This window comes from Falco naumanni, chromosome 3 (assembly GCF_017639655.2).
Source record: "Falco naumanni isolate bFalNau1 chromosome 3, bFalNau1.pat, whole genome shotgun sequence".
Taxonomy (NCBI): Eukaryota; Metazoa; Chordata; class Aves; order Falconiformes; family Falconidae; genus Falco; species Falco naumanni.
The window spans coordinates 36,109,354-36,131,891 of NC_054056.1; the positions used below are offsets into that span (position 1 = coordinate 36,109,354).

A 22,538-nucleotide genomic window follows, 5' to 3' on the forward strand; every position below is an offset into this window, starting at 1 on the left:
TGGGAGGTTGACAACCCAGCCTGTGGGGCTTAGGTCTTTGCTTACTCACAGTCTCATAGGAGCACACGTTGTTTCTGTAAATGCCCTACCGAATCCTTTTAGAACAAAAAGGGAAAACTCGCTTTGAAGGCAGCAGGATCTTTGTTTGCATAGGGATTCATGGGAAATGCCAAAAGGCTGTGCTGGCTTTCCTGAAGAAGCATGTCTTATGCAATTGCTCTGCAAGCCTGTCTATCAGTCTCCCCTAGTTAGGTTTTCACCAACTATCCCACTCGAGCCCAATTTGACAAAGAGGAACATAGACATGCAGAGTCATGTCTGCCCTGCACTGATGGAGCAGGCGCACTGTAAGTTCAGCCTCAGTACAAGACATCAGAGGAGCCCCACCGCAGGGCACTTCCCCAGGCTTCCTCAACATTGGTTTTCACCCAGACACTTTCTTTTTCTCCTCCTGAAAATCTGGCCACAGGGCTGCCTCTGCCACTTGTGCTTTTTCAGGGAAAAGTTCTTACTTTTTGCAGCTGGGCACTATGAAGCGCAGGAGGAAGAGGAGGTGGAGGAGAAGGTCAAATGACATGCCCAGAGGTCACACAGATGATTCAGAGGCTCATCTGGGAACGTGGTCCCCGCAGCCTCCCAAGGCAGTGCATAAGATGTGGGGTCAGACCAGGCACAGTGGGACAGCTCCCCTTCTTGTCTGCTCTTGTCAGCCTGAGCACAGCTCTTCTCTATGATGGCTTAATAGCTACAGACAGGTCCAAATGCCTCTGGGTGGCTGCAAGAGACCTTTCCACCCTGCAGATTTGTCTGCTATGGTGCTGTCGGAGGAATTAGTGGGATTTCTGAATGGGGGAGCACCAAGCTGGTCATTAGGGATGAGCGAGCCCTACGTGAGGGCAGACGCCTGGGGTGCTGAGTCACCCCAAAGGCACTGAGCCCTTCTTTGGGACTGATGGAGACCCGGTGTGGTGGCATCAGGCACTGCATCCCACCACAGTGATGCTGGCATTGACTGTGCCCCAACAGAGATCCCTCCACGCAAGGCCTAAGCCTGCACGTGGGTGTCACATGGGGACAGCTGACATCCCAACCATCTCAGTGCTGTTGTATTCTTCCCTTTCCTTTGGTGTCCTGCAGAGACGGACGACTCCTCTGTCTTCGTGGTGGGGACCGTGCTGTACCGGAATGTGGGCAACATACTTTCCCTCCAGAGGTAAGGGGGGTTTCCTGGGGAGGGTGAGCAGCTGGGATATCACCAGGATTCCCTGCTGATGTCTCTGGCTGAAAGCTCTAGTCTTCCAGGGGAAAAGCAAAGGTCACTAGGTGCAACGAGACAGACTTTGATTTGCAGTGCAAATATTTTGACCCCCATTGACGGATGCTGCATGTTCAGGTGGGGTGATGTATCAGAGACATGGCTTGCTGAAGGGGCAGGGAGGTTTTCTCCATCCATGTTCAGCACTGTGCACCACAGATCTGAGGGGAGGCACAGTGGTGTTGCCGCTGCCACATCATGCCTGCCAGCTGCTTGCCACCCTTTGCCCTCCAGGAATGGATTCTCAAGCTGCCCTCCTCCTCACAAGGGATTTTGGGGGGCTTGACAGACGGTGGATGCTTAGCTGCCTTGATCCTTCCAAGCTACCAGGAAGCTGCCAGCCATGCTGAGCCCTCCAAGAGCATGACAGCAGAAGACAGGCTGAGGGAGAAGAGAGGAGAGTAGCAGCACGCCTGGCTGCACATGTCTACCATGTTCCCGGCTGCTGCAAACTGCCTTGGGCACCGAAGCTTTTGTGTTCAGTGCTCCCTTTCCTTTTCTTCTCTCCTCTCCCTTTCTCTCTCGCTATCTTGCTCTTTTTTTTTTTTCCCAAGGCTGGTACTGAGGCAGTAAATTAAGCATCCTAAGGCACCTTCTAAATCTGTTCTGCACTGATTAGCGTGAGCCCATTTACCATAAACACCAGGGCATCTCTCCTCACCGATAATCATTTAAATACCTACAGATTTAGCACTGGCAATGGCAAAAGAGCTCCGAGTGAGAGCAGAGAGGAATTAGCAAGCCAGCCAACTGTATTCTGTAATATCTTCCATTACAGCACTGGGAATTAGATCAGAAGGGCAATAAACATCATTGGCTCAAATGATCCAGCGGTATTTCAGCTTTCTGTGGCCAAGCAGTGAATGAGCTCTGATAACCAGCAGCTGCAGCAGCCACAGCCTCTGAACAGCATTCCCACGGGAGCTCTGATTTAAGACGTTCCTTAATTAAAGGACAGTCCCTCTTTAAAAAAATCCAGTCCTGAATCACCCATGGAGAGTCAAAGAAAAGAAAATAAAAAAGAAAAGAAGCAGCAGCAGAAAAGTACCTCTTACTTCACCACCGTGCAAATGGACACAGCATTAAGAAGAACGTCTCTAAATAACCATGTAGCTGTATAGCATCTGCCTATGGGGTAAAAATATTTCTGACCACAAAAGGGAGCAGTTATTCCTGGCTACACACAAGCAATAAGGACACAGATCCTGGGTTTGACCACATCGATTCAAAGCAGAGTGATTTTTCCTAAAAGAAAAAAATGTAGATTTAATTCAAAAAACAGCATCAGCTGAGCTGTTCCTAATTGTCCCAATTTACCTCCCCCAAGCAGCAATTCCTTATTCGAGCCACACATTTCTCTGCCCCCTTGGATCCGGAGAGCCCTGCAGTTCTTAGCAGCTGTGACAACTGAGATAGGATACACATGGTACCTGATTTTTCAAGCCAGGGAGTTGAGCAGCGCTTGGTCCCAGCTGGACAGGGGCAGCAGTTGGAGAATCAACAGCCTGGCACCTGATGGCCCCATGTACCAAACAGCATGTTTACAGCTGTTTGTGTGCTCTTTACAGCTATGCAGGAGCTCTCTGAGCTCATCTGACCTCCTGTCCAAGCCAGATATTGATGTGTTTTGTTTTCTTCCCAGAACCTGTGTTGCAGCGTGTTTTTAGGAAGGACGGATCATTTCTTTCCTAAAGGATTCCCCATGATGCTGAGTCCCTTGCCTCCCTCAGCAAGCTGCTCAGATGCTTAATTACCTTCTCTGCTAGGAGACTGTCTTTTATTTTAAGGATGAACGTGCCTGACACTCACTTCCAGGCACTGGGTCTTCAGGTGGGCAAGTGAAAAATCCCCCACATGCAATGAACTGTCAGATATGCCTTTCAACAGGAGTCTTTTGTCTGCTTTTCTAGCACCTGGATTAATTTTGTCTCTGTCCTTTGAACTCTCTCCAGTCTTTCACCATCTCAAAGTGAAATTGAAAGCCCTGAAGTCAGTCTCCTCAGGTACATTTTGGGTCACAGCTCCCCAGAGCAGAGTATGTAGCTCTGCACACACACCTTGCACTCTCCAAGCTCAGATGCGCTTTCTGGCTCTTGGATGCACTGGGATAACTTCTGGTTGGGCTGTGACTACTTGGCCATTAAGAAACCTCCACAGTTTGTGCATGAGTAATTTCTGCCACGCTGAAAAACCAAATGTTTCTTCTGCTTTTATTTACCACATCAATTCTCACCTGGTCTGCAGCCTTCAAAAGGATGTTTCGGTGTCATCTAGGTTGTTCATGCAAATATTCAACATCACTGAACCAAGACACAGCTGCTAATGAAGACATGCGCTGGTGTTTACCTTTCAGCAGCTCTCATTTTTAGCTTATCTACAGCTGCCTACATTTCAAAGCTTGGAGCTGATTTTTACTCCCTTTTCCTTTGTAGACTGATATTTGTACTTTATTGCCTCTTTTTTATTTATTTATTTAGTTATTTATTTTTTTAAGGAAAACTTGTTTTACTCTTTTTTTTTTTTTTTTTGCTTTTTTTCTTTACTCTGCTAAAATAATGTTATTGTTCCCTCTGGTGTTTGTGGAGTAGTGACTTTCTGAGCATCCCCTTACACATCTGTGTACAACTCCAAGCTTTTGGTGTTTTTGTTGGTTGGTTGTGTTTTTTAATCCAGTTGCTGTTAAACAAGTGGAAATCTTTGCCACATAATTCTTTTGTAAAAGCAAAATAAGACCCAGAAAGAAAAATGAAAGATTTTGCCAGTGCCTGTAGATTTGGTAGAGATTTGGTTAGGGAAAGATGTCCCTTGCCCATGGGTGCTGGAAGGGCTGGGAGCAGCCTGAGTCTGGGCTACCACTCTACTGATGACTCCTTCATGGTAAATTTAGAGAGGGAGCCTTTTCAACTGCTGGGGACCTCTTGCTTTTTTGAACACCCAAGTCTTTTCCTGCTGCAGAAACACCAGGTACTGTGTGTATTTAGATATTCAGTGTCCAGGGAAATGTCTACAAAGGATTTGGCCTTCCAGGGAGCAGGAGCACAGATATGGGAGATTATCTCCTCCTTTATTGCCTCTCCCAACAGCCAAATCTCCTAGGGCTGCCAGATTTATTAGGGTATTTCTCTGGGCACAGACATTAGACATCAAGGTCTGGCCTCTTTCCATTTGCTTTTGATCCTCAGAGAATGGAGATACATGCCAGTGCTCCCAGTAGTAAACTGGACAGGATCATGTGCTGCCCCATGGATATGCTGTTAAAGGCAGCCATGCCCCTGCCTAACACTTACTGCAGCGCAGATTAAGCCAGCCTTTGAGAAGGAAAACAGAGGGGGTTTTTTTGGAAAGCACATGAAATGAGCTCTGTTTCCTTGTGTCAGGGACAGAAGATGAGTCCAGGACTATTTTATTGCTGGGATAGATACAGCCTTTAAGTCCAATGGCTTTAGGGATTTACGTGGTTCATAAAATGATCTGATTCCTGGAGGGATATATGTAGAGTGGCTGTGAGGGGAGCTCAAAAGGTAGCGGGTGAGGTCTACCAGCAGGAAGTGTCTTTGATAACATTTTAAAGTAATGGGGGCAACTCCTTCTGCACTGTGTACTCTGAACCCTGTACCACCAGTGACAAATGCTTTGGGATTCACTGCTCTGCAAAGGTCCATCAGTCCCCTTTAAAACACCTCATTCTCCTCTTCTTCCCAGGAACGGCACTGTTCTGAACTCCAAAGTCATCTCTGTGACAATTAAGCCATTTCCCCGGTCTCTCCTCACCCCCTTGGAAATTGAATTCTCCCACCTGTACAATGTAAGTATTTTCTGGGAACCTGTACCATCCCGCAACCGTGTTTGCTTCTTCATAGCAGGAATGTATTGGTGCAAGGAAGGAGGTGGTTTTGTTGGGCTCCTGAGACCTCTTCGCCAATGCAGAGCCCTTCAATCTCCCTTAACTCAACTGCCACCTTGAGACGAGGCTGGTGTTGGTGTCCTCTTGTTGCTCACTGCCAAGCATGCATTGTATTGGTCAACCATGCAAACCCTGCCTGCTCTGTGTTCCTTGCTCAGGCATTGCCAATGCAGGAGGAGGGTGACAGCACTGCTTGCACAGGGAACACAGGCATGCTTGTCCCAAATTCACAACATTTCATTGTGGGCATGGTCATGGGAGAAGAACTATGTATTCATTAAAAAATGGGCTATAACAATGATCTTCCTTGAGGAGGGAAAGAAGGAGGGGAAATATTGTTTCCATTAACACTTGCAATGCTCTTTGCAGTCCTCAGATGCAGCTAGAGGCATGAATATTACCATTGTGATCAGTAATTTAAAAAAGCAGTTGAAGATTCCCTCCAGGTTCCCCTGCTCAACCCAAAACAGACGTATGTGATGGACATTTACATACCCTAAAGTCTGTTCTTGTGGGTTTCAGATGTCCTCCTGAGGGTCTGCAACACGAATATTAGACCCAACATGTCTTTGCTTTGGACTTTCCTGCAAGGATGTTCCAAAGGGGTCTAAGACAGTTGCAGCTGGATTCAGTGGTAAACCTCTTCCAGGAAGCTTTAAACACACCTGATCACCTCCTGCAGGGCTGTGGCTCTTCTGAGCATGGTGTCCCACAAAAGCACATGCTGTATTTGACCCACTTTACAGAAGGGAACAGCAAAAGGGTTCTGTTTGAGGGGAGGAAAAAGGAAGAACATCAGTAGGTTGAGTCAGGGAAGATACAGTCAAAGCCTTCTACAGGGCTGTTGATGCAGAACAAGCTGAGGCCCATTGTATTCTTGCCATTCAAGCCAAGGGTGAAAGGAGCTATTCCAAGGACTGAGACCTGTGACTGCCCATCTGGTGTATCAGACACACCATGCTTAGAGTAATAGAAGCTGTTCTACAGGACCTGCATGTTTCATTCCAGTAGCTCCAAACACCCCATAAACAGCATAGCACTGATTTGCTTCACTTTTTCCTTTCTTGTCTCCTGGCAGGGAACCACCAACCAGACCTGCATCTTGTGGGATGAAACTGATGGGTGAGTTCTGTGGCTTTCTCTTTACTTTCATGACCCCGTTTTCTTTTTGGGTGAAATTATTGCAATTTTAGCAGTGATGTGTCAGTCTGTGTCAGCACTTGCTCTCTTGATTCAGTTTTTTCTTGTCTCCAACTCCATGGCTGGCTTCGCCCTGGTGGGGAGTGTTTCTTCCTTCACCCAAATGCATCCCTTCTTACTGTGTTGTCTGTTATTGCCAGTTGAACTGGGTCTTATAGGTAAAGCTCTGCAATCAGGTGTTGTCAGCATGTACCATGAAGGGTCCTGTATGCTGAGAGCATTGTAGGTCTCTGCCAGGGAAACATCTCTCAGCATTGGAGCAGAGATATTTGCGTGTGCTTCTGGTCATAGGGAGGAGAGTCTGCATTTTCTTTGATGCTTTGGACCCCAGCCTACATTTTGCAAAAGTGGCCTTTTATTTTGACTCTTCCAGTTTCGGATGCTCCCACATGAGGAACACATGAACTGAAACCCAGGACTGTGGAGCCCTTCACAGATTGTCCTAAACTGCACTTGACACAACAGTGCTTGGCTCTCTGTAGTGCTCACCCCAAACTGTGCACCATGAGGAGAGTAATGCAAAATCAGAGCCCGCTGTTGCAAATACGGCCTGCAGCGGTGAAGTACGTGTTGTGCGGCTGTGATACAGTGAAATGATTTCTGCTAGTGTTCCTGCAGTGACTGGCGCTGACCAGGAGGTGTTGAGTGACGTGATTGTGGTCAGCAGAGAAAAAAGAAATCCCAGGTTACCACAAAGAGGCAGGACCATAAACTACATATGGGAAGTAGTTGTCAGAGAGTGTGCGTCTTAGGAAAAAAAAATAAAGTACACTCTGAAAGTGTGGCCTTAAATCCTGGGTTAGCTTGACAAGGATACAAGGTGTTTGATCTAATGGTGTTTATACTTCACTGACTTTTGTATCTCAGTTTGAGGACCAACCTGACTTCTTTTCTGCTTACAGCCAGTTTCTCTCCCAGAGATCTCATGCATATGGCACCTACCTCTGCATTTATTATTATTATTATTTATTATTATTACCTGCAGCATCTGAAAAATGATTCTATTCTTCTCCTCTTATGCTCCATTAAGTAGCATATACACACATAGGCGGGCAACATATTTGCAGTCAGCTTACTGTTCTTGTTGGTCTGTGATTAATTTCACATGTATGAGTGGATCCAAAGCAAAGCTGAAGGATCCAGAGGGACTCCCTGCTTGTGAAATCACACCCATGTTGTAGCCCAGGGCAAACCCGGTCCCTCTGTGTTGTAGTACAAATTGCTCCAGCATTAGTAGATGGTTGGGATGCAGGAGCCCTTTTGTGCTATGCTGACCATATGACACAGCAGCATGCAGGGGAACCTTCATGAAATTAGTAAGGTGGTATTTTATTGTATTACTTATTGTAATACAAGAAGTAATTGTATTGTATCACTGTCAGAGAGCAGAATGAGTCTGTAGGTCAGCCCAGAGCAGGGAGTTGTGTATAAGTGGGCAGACTCAGGTGGATGCTTGGATAGGAGCTGGCCTGCTCTGCTAAATCTGCTGTCTCCCCGTGATGGAATGGGATCAAAGCACTTGTATACAAATCCATTTTTTGGCAAGTAAAGGCAGAAGTTGGAACCAATGCCCCTTCTGTTCTGCACACCATCTCGTTGGTTTTGGCTTTCTACATCCTAGAGAGATGGCTCTGTCCAGAAGGATGGAGGTGTTTCCCTGCTATGCGCAGAGTTGGATTTAATTAGCTGTAGTCTGAGCAAGAAAAGAGCATAATCCAGTTTGCACATGGTTGGATCTGGGAGAGACTGGTGGTATTCAAGCTTGGCAAATATCTGACAAAGCTGGCACTGAAAAGTGCCTGCTATGAGCAAGATGAAGGGTTGCCCAGTGCTGAACGTGGTTTGAGATGTTTGATTACTCGCTGATCTGGAGGCAAAATTTGCCCAGTTCAGTGCAGTCACCTCTGCCTTGTCCTGGGAGGTCTGGCTGCTCATATCCTTGTGCCCAAGGCTTGGCAGCTTGTTCAGTTGCCTGTTGTCTCTCTGGGAGTACAGAGTCTTAGGAATGCTTTCAGTCTTTAATCCTTACATCTTCATGGCATAAAAGGATGGGCTTATAGCTAAGAGTTGAGCACAATTTCTTGGCAGCGATGCTGTGGTTCAGTTGTCAAGGATGGTTTCCAAAACCCCAGCAGATTGGTTGCACAAATGTTGCTACTAAGACTGCTTTCTGTGTGTGTCGGGGTGTGTATGCACGTGCACCTGAAAGTGTTTTCAACCAACATTTGCAATCTCAAGCAGCTGAAAAGTCAAAAATGCTGATGTCAGCACATTTTATTAGGGGATATTCCAAAGCTAGATGAGATCTGGTGAGCTCTGGCAACAAGAGCTGCCAAGCTGTTTGTGCAACATTTTAAGGCTGATTTGCTACCACTACTGCCTCCCGGGAAAGTCTAATTAAAGGCAAACCATGCAAACCCTGTTCTCCAGGCCTGAATGCTCACCTCAGACTTGAACAGCACTCTGGAGCTGTCAAGGGTTTTGCATCACGGTTTTGGATAATTGTTTCCTGTTTGGAACAAGGATTTTTAGGTTAAAATCTGGACCGGTTGCTTGGTATGTGGCATGTGGCACCATGACTGGTGACTCTGAGCCAGGAAACCTTGAGGTTCAGCCACATTTATGTGATTCCCCTCTTTGCTCCCTCCTTTTCCTTCACATCGCCCCTCTCTTTAAATTGGATGCTTTCCCACTGATTAGTTCTCATAAGACAGTCGTGCAAGTGGGTGAATCTCACAAAATCCCATTTCCCAGCTCTGACCAATTTAATGGCTTTACAGCTTTGTTTTCCTGCCTGTTATTCACCCTGCCATATTCCCTGTGCAGCCCAGGCCAGCCTGCTGGCCTGGTGGTGCTTGCTCAGAAGACACCACTGTCTCTTAAGCTTGCTCTTTTGCAGGCTCTTCATGCTCGTGCTCCAAGGATGGCTCGCCAGGGAGACCTTCCTTATGTTCACAGTCATCCATCTTAGGCTTCGGATCTTGAGGATCCAAACTCCACTTGATTCCAGTGAATCATCCTCTGGATTTAACCCCTTGCAGCCAATGTGACTGAACAGGTACAGAGGCAGGAAACTCAAAGTAATCCTCACACGAAAACTCTTGCCAATTACTGCAACCACCTGAGCTTTCAATCCCATCCAAAACACGCCACAACCCTTTAAAGGCCACTTAAAATCCATGGGCCGTGAAGGGTTGAACTGTAAAATTGCAATTAGAACAGACAATTATCATATGGCCATGTGCTTCCTTCAAGACAGAGCTGCTGAACGGAACACTTACTTAAAAAAAAAAAAAAAAAAAAAAAAGAAAAGAGGAGGAACCCCTGAGTGTTCATTCATTTGCATTTAGATAGATATTTAAGCTTGTAATATTAACAATGGATTTTTGATTTATTAATTCCAGCCCCTTTGAGTGACTTAGATTTGTGGGTGGCACCTCTCCATCTCTTTTCTCTTCCTCTTGCCCCCAACTCCTTATGTCATGAAATAAGAGGGGAGAAGATCAGGGACTAATTTCTGTTGTGTTGGGTGCTGCAAGTATGATTAATGAGCTTAGCACTGACTGGGTAAATTGAAAGTTGAAACTGGAGAATGATTTGGGATTCTCTGGCTCTCCTCCAAGGGTATTCATCTGGAGTAATTATTAGCTACTTAGCCCTGCTGAAGATAAAACCTAGGCAGGATCTGGTCTCCTACTCGCTCTTTCTCCTGCTGGGACGGGATGCAGGGGGTTGATAGATGCAGCCATCTTATGTGCTTTCATGTTCTTGCCCATCACCAGCTTTGTATTTCTTGTCTGACTTGCTTTGGTGTACAACAGAGATGCCATGTGGCAAGGGAAATGGGGAGACAGTTGCCAAAGTTTGTTGGTGGTGGTGTCAGCATTGCTCAAGGGCTGCACTGGAAGATGTGGGGCTACAGAGGAGTCCTGCTGCCCCAGGGGGCTGATGAGTCTGTGTACTCAGACCTCCAGAGCTGGGGTTTGGCATTCTTTGAGTGTGGGATCGGGTGAAATGATGAGGATTGTTGTGAGATGAAAAGGAACAGTCACAAACCACCAAGTGCCTGGAGAGGCAACATGAGATTAGGTTGACTGATGGACAAACCCACAGCCACAGGTGAATGCTAATTCTCCCCTCCAGTGTGCTTTGGTGATGGCAAGGACCAAGGCTGCCATCTGGGTCTTGTGTTTTAGTTCATGGTGCATGGGAGAACGTCATCCCATGCAGGTGTGAAAGCCAGTCCCGTACATGCAGAGGGTGGGATCCAGCAGGTCTGCATTGCCAAGGGACCTCTCATCCTACAGGAAATGCTTGCTCTTAGGGAATCTGCCTGGCTCCAGCCACCAACTATTCTCTGCTTCTCTGTCTCCAAGAAGAGAATAATAATAGCTAGATAGTGTAATAACTTATCTTAAGAGGGCTTCTAAACCTTCAAAAATATTTGCATAAAAGCTTTTTGCTCTTGGAATGGAAAGTGCCTTAGGAGTTTGTGGGTTTGATTCAAGGACACTCTTACCTTCCCTTGGGAAAGATCATCTGTTCTAGTAATTAAAGCCTTTAACCTATCTAACTTAGGAAATGCAGACCTCACTGTTTAGGAGGGTGACCCATGCGCAGCAAGGTTAGGCATTGAAAGCAAGACAAGCAGCACCTCAGCTAGTGGGACAAGGCTAAATCGCATCCTCCCGGCTCTGGGCTGGATCTGATGCCCATCCAAGCTCAGGCAGAAATCCCCCCCAAGGGTTCACAGCTGCATGGAGTGATGGTTTATGATGCTGCCAAACAAAGTAGACTATCGATCTGTCCCTGTTCAGAAACTTACAGGATCCTAATATATAGCTCACAGATGGTGTGGAGAGACCTATGCATGGGCTCTTTTCAGAGAGGAACTGCTTGAGGTATAGGGCGTATAATGGTCCTTCAAGGGGATGGTTGATAGAGCTGTGTGGAGCAAGGGCTGGCAGAACTGAGGGTGATCACAAAGAATTGCAACCCACAGGGAGAGTTCTGCAGTGTCAGAGTAAGCTTGTGGTGGTGTTTTTGTTTGTTTGTTTTGTCTGAAACAGCTCAGAGGAGCCCCAAAAACATCCTAGAAGGAGATATTGCCTGTCAGGCACCACAATTTTTCTGTAGGATAATTGATGTCTTTAGAGTGTTTATGGTCCAGCTGTCCCACAAGTCCTGCAGTGCAGCTGCTTTGCCTGAAATTCCTGTTTTCAGGATGGGATGACCAGTGTCTAATCTACAGAGTCCCAAGCTGTTCTGATTCCTGACTGCACGTTACACATGATTGCAGGCAAGTTGTGCACTGATGCATGGTGCGAGGCAGCATGGGTAGGCTTGGCTACACGGTGTAGGCTCCGTGGGCTTCATCCTACTTCTTGAAAGCCTCTGATGCACTGGACAAAGAGAAAAGCATGAAGTTTCCTCTTCTGTGTTTTCTGGGGCTTTAATGCAATCCCAGTCTTGGTGGTTGCTCACTGGTTTCCTTCAGAGGGCATGTACAATAGGTCAATTTCTGCCAGTACTCCCTGACACCAGAAAAGTGTCACAGAGAAGTGTCACAGAGGTCGGGTCATATCTATAGCATCCCATGGACACTTTTTGCTCATCACGTCAGTTGATCCATCTCCTGTCTTTTGAAGAAAAATTTTCTAAAGTCAGGAAACAGGTTCCCTTTTCTTCTGTCCATCACCTAGTGCATTAATGGCCCTGCCAGAGCTGTAGATCAAGCAGTAACACAGCTTGTCTGCACTGACAAAGATAGATGGGTCCCCCAGGTGCAGGTAGAAAGGGAAGGCTGCTACAGCCCCAAAGCCCCTTGAGAAATCAGCGCACTTCTCTCCTCTTTGGACATATGCATGACATATGACTTATTACATATTTTCTACTGCAACAATCCAGCTGGCTGTGGGGGAGCAACATTGCCAGTGACATTCTCTTCATGTGCAGGGTGTCTGTTCTGGGGTTTGCCAGTACCCCTGCTCCAGCTCCATTGCCCTCAACTAATATCTTCAGTTTTAGCTCCAGCTGCAAACACTGCCTCTCCTAAGTGCGGCTGTGGAGGTATTGAAGGGATGTCTGTGAAAGAAGGCAGCACTGTGCTTGCAAAGCTTGTCTGCGCAGGGGCGTGCAGGGAGGTTAATCTGAATATTCCCATTAGTTCTCCTATGTTAAACTCAGTTAAAAGTAGCCCCTAATTCACTCTGTCTGGCTGCACTTGCAGTGTGCAACCGGGCAGACTGAGTTATGGTCCCATGAGCCCCTTTTTAGCCCTGGACGAGAGCAGACAAAACAGGGCTAATGCAGTGAAACCCAGTCACACCTCTAGAGCCTGAGGATTTAGCTTCCCGGCTCAACCTGCTGGAAGGACCAAGCAGAACTGCTTTCAGGGGATTACTTTCCCAGGCATCTGCCTTACCCCAGGGCCACCTTTTCCTGGAAACACTTTGCCACCTGAATTTCCAGGCCTTGCAGGAAAAAGGTGGTCTAGTTCCTTGTTAGCACAAAGCAGCTGGCACAAGGTACCACCAGACTGCAGGGCTGTGCCTAGCCCCATTTCAGAGAGGAGTTACATTTTTTTTGGCCTTTGCTGAGCTGCTGCCCAGCAGTCAGCATTGTCTGTGGGACTGGCAAAGCTGGAGCTGGCTTATTGTCCAGTGCCTTTCACCACACAGGATGCAGGAGAAGCTGAGAAGCATGATACAGGACTTCTGCTGCCTGCCAACAGAGCATGGTTTAATGGTTTTCAACAGAAGGCAAAAGGGGAGAGAAGAGAGGATTCAGAGGCTCTGAATCAAACGCTCCAGCTTTTCCCTTGCTTCCTCAGTAAAAGGGTCAGGAATACAGATGGAATAAATTAATTCCCTTTACAGAACTGGCAGCCGCCAGACACTGAGACCTGGAGGACATTCCTACCGGGAAGGAGCTTGGGTTCAATGGTGTGATTCCAAAACCTCATCTCAGTGCTGAGTGTGCACTGTGAGCTAGAGCACTGTGGGGTTCAGGATGGCTTGTATGCCCACATGTGTGCCTGTGCTATCTATTCATATAAAGGCACATGTGCAAAATATGTGCAAAGATACAAAAAGGTGGGTGGGTGGGAACAAGTGAGCGCTGGTGCTGGATTGTGAGTACGGACATGTGTGAGTGTGTTTCTGTGCACAGTCAAGGCTGCAAGGTGTTGTTGGTGTGTCAGTGTGAACATAAGCACACATGAGGTGTGCAGCTATCTGCAAGTACAAGGCAGTACTCACAGATGCGTGTTTGTGTGTAGGCAACACGAAATTACGTGTGCATGTGTACAAATGGATACAAGTACCCAGATCAGGCTGTTAACCCAAGCCGTCCTTCATTCATGCAACGAGTCTCCAGCTATGTGAGCACACTACGTGTTTAAATGCAGGCGGGAGTAATGGAGTGTGTATGTGAAGGGGTGGAGGGAAACGTGCACACACAAACCTCTGCACAGCATGCTGTGCGTGCCAGACTGGGGTTGCATGTTTTGCCTGCATCCTTGCCTGCTCTCTTTATTTACAGCTCTTTGCTCTCAAGCAGCGATACCCTTTACTCCTGTTCCCTTTTGCTGATGGGAGGGTATACGTTTAGCAGCCTGTGGCCACCTGCCAAGGAAGTGGCTTTTGGTGGCAAATGGTAGAAGCCGAGCTTAACTTCCCAGGTTGCATGAAGGAACTCCAGACCCATTCCCTGGTGCATTTCTGCTGCATTTTGCTTGGTGATTGCCTGTGTGTTACCTTGTATGTGCTGAGAATGTAATAACAGTACAGACATCTGTATGTGCAGGTGGAGAGCTCTGATTCACAGCCTCAGACCTTTAAGTGTATGGAGGGGAAAGGAGGCTGTGGAAACTTGAAGCCTATCCTTGGTGTGTTCTGATTCCAATGACTCAATAGCCAGCTGGGTGCAGCTTTAAAGCAACTTCAAAATAGGCTCAGATACATAGGAGAGAGACAAACACCTGCACTACCTGGATGATCAGCACCTTCTGTGTGTAAAATTCAGAGTGGAGTCACCGTACCTCACTGTACTTCTTTGCTGGATTGGTTTTATCCTCCTTTTATGAACACACAAAAACCTGTCTGGATCTAGATCAGGACTTCCCAAATGGTTCTGTCCATAAACATGCAGTTCCTACCATCTTCCTGAGGATATCAGGTCTGTATCCTCTGGAGCATTGTTTGGCTTTACTGGAAGCTAAATGCTGTAGAACAGCCTGTGCATGATGTGAGGAGGGTGTGTTGTGACCACAAGTTATCTCAGGTCTAGGGTTGTTCAAAGCGCAGACCATCAGCGCTAGGTAGGTGCTCAAGCAGGTTACGTGCTATGTGTTTCTGTTAAGAACATGTGTTTCTGTTAAGAAACAAGAAACAGTTTCCCCATCAAGCTCCTTTGCTCAACTTCCTTGCAAGACTGAGGCAAGTTCAGATGAATTTCTTAAAATTCCTTGTTTTATAATAAACACATGAACTACACCAGCATGGGAGCCAGAAACACAGTGGTAACCGTCATAATCACAATAAATCAAGCTTGCTAAAATCTGGGGGGGGCTTAGTATTTCTTAAAATGTTTTGACAAACATGCAAGAGTTTGTTCTTGATCTTTAATAACTGGGCTGAAGAACCCCCTCCTAAGCTGGTATGCGTAGCAGGTCTCTCGTCTGCTCTGTGCATCAGCCACAAAAAACCACCAGCACATATTCCATAGACCAGGCAATGGATTTCCCCGTAGTGGGGATGCTGACCAGCCCCAGACAGCATGCAGAGCTCTCACTTTCATGGTGGAAGCCCATGGGAAATGGTCAGGGTGCAGAGACAGGTTTATGAGTCCACATCATTGCTCAAGGCTGGGTAGGACTGATGGATGTGGAGGGAAAGTGCTGAGAGCTGACACACCATGAATAAGGAGGGGGAAGGTTTGCCTCTATTTTTAAAGAGGAGAAAAAGACTTGTTTTCATTTTCACCTGACTGCTTGTGCACTGCACTGGGAGGTGGGATTTTCAGCTAAAATATAGCAGTGAAAACAGGACACAGTGCCGTGGATACAGTCTTCATCTAATGATGAACTTTCTGTGTGTCTGGGCAAATCAGTGTAAGCTTTGTGCCTCAGTTTTCCCTGAATCTACTGTGCTAATAACATCAGACAGCTCTTCTAAATGTCATGAAACCTAGCAGCACGGAGGTCCATTTAGTGAAAGTAAATAGCAAAAATAAGTATTATTATTTATCACTGAAAAATGAATAACTAAACGAGAGCTTTATGATTGAACTGGTCATCCATGCCGAATGAGCTCACGTGTCAGCTGTGCCCATCACGCATCGGTTGTGTGAGCAGCAGTGAGTATCGTAATGTGAATTTTAGTTTTCATGAAGTAGAATGGGACCAGGGAGGCTCAGGGCAATCACTGCAAGGCTGAGCACGCAATGGCACAGGACACCAGCCTGCGCATCCCACCGGCTGCCTCAGCTAACGGTGGCCTCTCAGCTGCGTGGCAGAGCAGATTAGCGAATGAATGCAGCATCCAGCCTGCTCTGACAGCTGGCTTGATGCAGAGCACGGCAGCCTCTCCCACTGCAGGGAGAACTGATGTCTTGCAGCTGACCTGCTGCCCGAGTGGGAAAAGCAGGTGCAGGCAGACCCCTAGGGCGGTCAATGCTGAGCCCTCCTGGAAGGCAATGAGCAAAGCTTTCCTCCCAGAGAGGACACATCCTCTTTGCCCTGACCATTTGATTTATTGGGATCCACTTTAACCCTCAGTCAGGAGCTACAGAAAGAAAAACAACTGATGCGGCAAGGTCAGAAAGCCCCATTACATGGGATATAACAATTTTCAGACTTGTCAAAGCTCTTTCCAGGGCTTTGCAGATACTTCAGTTCAATTACAATAATGACCCTTTGGAAGACGTGTATTAATCTCCTGGAGCTGCCCTCTGCTTTAGACCAGAGCTGCCTCTCAAGACGGTTTAATGTATATGTGCAATGTCCATGGGATGGTAAGTCAGGCAAAGGGAGTTGCTGCCTGTCTCTGATGGACAGCCAAGGAACAAATTCACCATCTGCCAGAGTGTGGTGCCTGGCAGGGTGGCCCTAAGCCTGACCTAGCAAGAGCCTAGATCTTCCTGAGGTGAGTTCTGCAGGCTTGAGGACAGTCTGTCTTTCTGGTGTGGATGGAAGTAGGGGCAGCAAAGTAGCTGGGAAGTATATCAGTTCCCCTCAGCTTTTGGTGATGTATCCAATCTACCACCACCTAGCCAAGGGGACAAAACCGGAAAGGGTCATAATAATTGCATGGATGAATTATGGGCTGTCCTCAAAAACCTAACTGCTGTCATTTGCAGGTGGGGAAGGAGGAACCAAGGGAGTGATTTATCTACTGTCACCAAGGGAGAACAGAGCTGAGCCACAACTCAGATCTCCTGTCCTCTCTTATGGCTGTGCTGGTGGCTCTGAATAAAATGTTAGCTATGTCCTGTATTGGGAGAACAAGAGCCCAGAGGAGGCAAGGATCCAGCAGAATGCTACCTTTTTTTTAGCTGTGGACATTAATTATTTAATGGTGGGTTTAGATCATATGTCAAACCTTAAGGAATGTTGAGCATCCTTCAAACCTCAGCAAGGCTCCTGACAACTTCAAGGGCACTCTACAGGATCTGGCGCAGGGATTATCAATATGCATGTGATTTTTTGTTCTGATTTCAACCTTAATCTGAGGCTGGGGCACAAGTGCTGCTAAAGGCTGTTTGCAGGTCTTTTGGCTATCAGAGGAGTATCTTTGTCTTTGATCTTCCATAAATGAAAGCTGCAGTAATATATCACTGTTATTGAGAAGTCTGCCGCGTTCAGGCAAACCTTTTCCCGTTCATGTGTCCCATGCATTGGTCAAAGGACTGCTGGAGAGTTCGATGACATTTGACACCATGTGCCAACAGCCTGTTTAGTTACTGGTCGTGATGAGTGAGGCAGAGCACTGCAATGCAAATACCCCAAATCCAGGCAGCTTCAAGAAAAAAGTGTCTTGGAGCTGCTGCACACACAGCAATGCAAGGAGATGGAGGAAGCTCCCTGTGTCTAAATATTACTGCAAGATCTGGGTCCTGGCTGGGAAAATCATTCTTCACCTGCAAAGTTACATGGAAGGGATTTTTGATGCCTGAGGTGTAATTTACACATGCCAGCATATGGGGAGCCAGTGTGAGTGCAGTGAAAGGAAAGGCTGTAGCACACACAGAGCTGCAGCTGTACTGCAACCCTATCATCTTTGCAGTCATTAAAGTTGCACTGATTAGTCCCAGCAAAGAATCTGCTGTGCATCCTCAAGAGAAACAACTTAGGATGAGGGGGGAGGTTGAACGTGTTTTGACTGAGACTTCTGTGACAGGGCAGGGGAGGAAACAACCTACAGGTCAGAATTGGCATTGGCTCAGCATGATGGAGCAGTCACACAGGGGACCCCAGTGCCCACACAAGGAATGATATAGAAATGATGAATGGAATGGAGCGGAACAGAACAGAACAGATCAGATCAGAACAGAACAGAAATGAACGGAACAGAACAGAACAGAGCAGTTCAGTTTTCCGTTGGAAGGAACCTACAATGATCATCTAGTCCAACTGCCTGACCAGAGCTGCCCAAAAGTTATTAAGGGCACTGTCCAAATGTCTGTTAAACACTGACAGGCATGGGGCATTGATCACCTTTCTAGAAAGCCTGTTCCAGTGTTTGACCACCCTCTCTGTAAAGAAATTCTTCCTTAAGTCAAGTCTGAAATGATGGGGAGGTGCATCCCATCACAATGTTCTCAGGGGTATTATGTTTGTAGGATAAAAATTGTTTTGATCTTGTTTTTTTGTTTGTTTGTTTGTTTGTTTTACGTAGCTATAAAAAAAATCCCCACCTCTACCCCTGCTTCTCGGAGGCTGCTGCATTTCTCTCCACTCAGGCGATGACATCTCAGAAGTATTGTTAGAAATGGCATCACAGCAATGGGCATGTCCCTGCTTCCCAGTTCATTTCCACCCTATTCATTCAGTTTACAAGTGCAAAAGATGCTTTTGCTAATTGCCAACTCTGCCGGTTCCTCCTGGGATCTGGAAAGCAGCTGAGATTGTCCTGCCTGTTACATCTTCAGCAGCAGTAAAGAGCTGTTGCCGCAGTCTGTGAAACAGGACTTACATGACTCCGATTACTGTCATGCCTGAGTATTTCACAGCCTTCAATATGCTGTTGTTGCAACTAAAGCTGAGCAAAACCCCTCCTTTTCTAGGTCACTTACAGTTCTGAAGTTTCTTTAACATTTGCCTTTACCCAGATTAATATTTTAGGAGAGTTTTGGTGAACAGAAAAGGCAGGAGAAAGCACTGTCGGTCTAATGACAAGTGTCACTTTGCTTTTGAGTCTTTCACGGTTAAGGTGGCTTCAAAATGCAGCAAAACTGACAGTAACTCTCAGAACATTTCTGCTGCTCTGAAGCAGAAGTCACGTGGGGACCTGCTCTCAGGTCCCCGGAACACAGGACTTGCAAAAAGCACTTTTGTTTTCCTGGCCTCCCTCCAAGGAAAGCCATCAGAAGAGGTGGCCAGGGAGCCCCCCAGCTCATGAGAAGTACTCCTTCACTCTGATATCGCTTGTCATCTGAGGAAAGAAAGAAAGAACAAACAGGAGGATGGAGTGGGAGCTGTCACATCCACTGTAAATTTCCTGCTTAGTTCTGTTACCCTCGGACAGGTGAAGGCTGGGACCAGTAGCTTCATCACTTTGGTCTTAACCTACCTGTCTACTTGCTGTTCAGTGTGTGTGGAAGACCTTGATTCACCAGCCAGCAGTGCTGGAGGAGGGCATTTGGGCAGGTTGGGAAGAATAGAGCAAGGCTGTACCAGCACACGCCTTAGCACTGTGGTTTCCAAACCTTTTCCCCTTCAGGACCCCTGAGTGTCAAATTAAATGTTCTGATCGACTTCATTGCCTCTACACATACATGCATACACTTGGATGCCCTTTGATCTCCAGAAGTCTCCACTATTTATTCCTTAGGGAAAAGCTGAGCAACTTTATTTCTATTGCTGATGGTCATTTGCTTCTCTCCTCTGGACATTTCCCTGTCCCCACCTTCCCAGCTGGGCTGGAGAGAGCTGCAGCAGCAGGAATCCCCCTTATTCACCCTCTGCAAGTCCAGGTTGATCTCCTCTTTTGGAGGCTCCTGGCTCCAGGTGCCAACTTGGCTTTTGGAGGCAACACCCTGGCAATGTGCAGCTCTGCTGAACCAGAGGACAAAAGCTTCCTGCTGGGATTCTGCATTTCAGCTGTGGTGGTGATACTAGCTGGCTTATTTCCACAGTCTTTACCTCCCCCAGATCTCAGGAAAGAGAGTACCAAGAGGGTTGAGTGCACTTTGTTGTTATCAGCTTAATACCTGAGATCTCAGCAAGTCTCAGCAGGACTGCTGAGTTTCCCAGCTTGGGAGCTATAGACCCAATCCTGCTCCCTCCAGGCTCTGTGGAAGGCTGTATCACAAGTCAGTGCCTTTGACTAGCAGAAGCTGGTTCACACTCTGCAAGGACGTTGCAGCATGGAACCAGAGCCCAAGGAATCTGCACAGGTCTGCAGGAGGTGGAGGTGCAAAAGCAGGGCTTTAGTGATCAGTCTGCCAGGGGAGGAGGCAATGGCAGATGTGTTTGGCACTGGTGTGTGTGCGTATTATTGTTGAGCAGATCGGGGTGAATGAATGGGCAGGAAAAAAAGGACACTTCACCCCTAGGACTATGCCTTCTGTTGCACAATTGGCAATTTTGGCAATAAAAGCCATTCCTGGTGCTGCAAACCACAGACAGGACAGCACAGACATTTTTCAGTATAAATTGCTTTAGCCAGCACAGTCATCCTTTGTGCTGCCTTGTAATTGGCAGGTATTTAATTAGCTGAGGAGTATTTCCATGTCTTCCTACTAACTGGGAAGTCAGAAATTCCCTGTTGAATGAATACTCTTTGAGTCCCTCCAAAGCCTGTCACTGCAACTTGGTTGAACCTCAGCACATAAAATACAGCAGACAGTTGAGTGCGAGTTTGCACAGATGCTGCAACATCTGTCCAGTTTGGACAATTTGCTTGGCTGAGCGTAAGGGTGTTGCTGGAGGTGTGAGATAAAATCTGCTGTCTGGGCTTCTTGGGGAGCACTCTGTCCTTTGTGTTACCCAGATGTACAGAGATAAGGCAGGATGGGGAGGAGGAAGGAGAAAGCTTAATGAAGAAATGTTGCTGGGAGGAGGGAGGTTTCCACACCCTGCATCTCAGAAAGCCATTTTCATTAGCAGAAAGTGGGTCTAAAAGGTTTTGATAGCAATCCCTCTTTGTATGAGTTCCAGCGGCTGGCAGAGTGTTTGGTTACCAGCGTAGCTTTGGTTAAATACATTTTCAGCAGCAAAGAGCAAATGACTCCCCCTCCTCCTCTGTGACCTGCTTTCCTGAGAAAAGCACAAGCAGATCCGTGTCGCTCTGCTCAGCACCTGCTCCTTATTCCTGCTTTTTGCTAAGGGCTGGGGTGTTATGCCTGCCGGTCCGGCATGTCTTTTCTTCCAGCCAGACCCATCGACAGGGGAAATTAGGAATTAGGGCAGACCCGACAACAGTCACACTGTCCACATAAAACCGTTGCTCTTGCATGGTGGGGAAATCTTCCAGCAGGAAAACCTCTGCCAGCTTTGCAGGTCTGAAGCTTGATTTGTGTTTCAGCCTCCTGCCAGTCCAGCAGGCTTTTAGCAGGCTGGCGAAGTTTCTCCACTGCTCCCTAGTTTCACTACAATCCTGAGCTTTGGTATCAGTGGCTTTCTGCATCCCTGCATCCTCACTGCTGTCATGCATGTCAAATTGTGACAAGGTACCATTCCCAGCAGCGTGGCTTGGGGCTGAAAGGGAATCGACGAATCCAGCCACCTCTCAGTTCCCAAATGAGCAGCGCAGCCCTGCTGAGGGATCTCACCCTCTCCCTCTGATTGATCTGGGTCCTGCCCACCAGGGAGCTGTTTACATCGATCCCTGCTGAGAAACCATCTGATCAGCACCCAGGAGGGCTGGGAACAGGTTGTTCAAGGAGAGGGGGCAGCACAATCTTAAACATTAGCATTTATTTATTAGCATTTATTTAGACATAGTACACCAGCCCCCTCATTGCATTAGCATCATCTTTATTTCCCAGCGGTTTCCTCTTCTTCTGCTAATGTAAATCCAAAGCAAATCCTCCAGTAGATTCCTTTATACACCCACATAAGACAAAGTACAAGTCACCCTGGTCCCACCAGGGTGGGCTTTTGTGGATTGCTTTACATTTTACCTACCCTCTACCGCCCCAAACCTGTAACAAACTAGCATATAATTTGACAGAACATCTATAGTGGCTATAGACACAGAATAACAACGAGGAGGTGGCGAACAGCAATGCAGCATCCCTGAACCAGGATCCAAATCCAAATGACCTTCAGGAATGGGCAGACGTTGCTTTCTGAAATTTGAACTGGGAATGAGGGAGGCATTCCACCTATTCAAGGGGCTGTCGGCTCCACTTCTTTTGGCTGCCCCACTTCCATGAAATGCTCATTTTGCAGAGTGCAGAAGAAAAGGAGGCCAAAGGGAAAGGAAAGAGCAAAGAAAAGCACGGGCAGAGAAAAAAGTGCAGCTAGCTGAACTGACACTGACTAAACCTTTTCGTCTACAGAGCAGCATCCCTGTGTGCATGTGTGTGTGCGCCTGCCTCTTGCTGCTATCACCTGTCTCTCTGAACTCCTAATTCCTCCTCAGGCCTGATTCAGAGCTCACTGATGTCCAGCTGTAGGCCTGAAGTGGGTCTTGATTTTATTTTTGGTGTTTCCCTGACATTCTGATCATGGGACAACTGTGCCAGTAACAGCAAGATTCCAAACTCTGCCTATCCCAGGAACAGGATTGGACCACAACAGGCAGGCTAACACAGCCAGAAGTAACCTGCTGTTACTGTGTCCTTAACAAGTCTGTATTGCCTGGGAGAACCCTATTAACATGTTTGAAAGATGACAAAAATGCCTCAGGGTTTTGAAAAACTTAACCCTACAACCCCCACTCAATTCCTCCA

The 22,538-nt window shown here is 47.1% G+C and overlaps 1 protein-coding gene across 5 annotated transcripts in view; it reads left to right on the forward strand.

The window, feature by feature from the left end:
• The window catches only part of ADGRB1 (adhesion G protein-coupled receptor B1), a 294,498-nt gene that overhangs the window by 168,324 nt on the left and 103,636 nt on the right, over positions 1–22,538 (forward strand). For all 5 annotated transcript variants that reach the window (XM_040588096.1, XM_040588098.1, XM_040588097.1 and 2 more), the window contains exons 15-17: positions 1,138–1,213; positions 5,018–5,120; positions 6,298–6,341. In XM_040588096.1, coding sequence (XP_040444030.1) covers positions 1,138–1,213; positions 5,018–5,120; positions 6,298–6,341 — 223 coding nt within the window. The remainder of the gene's footprint in view (positions 1–1,137; positions 1,214–5,017; positions 5,121–6,297; positions 6,342–22,538) is intronic.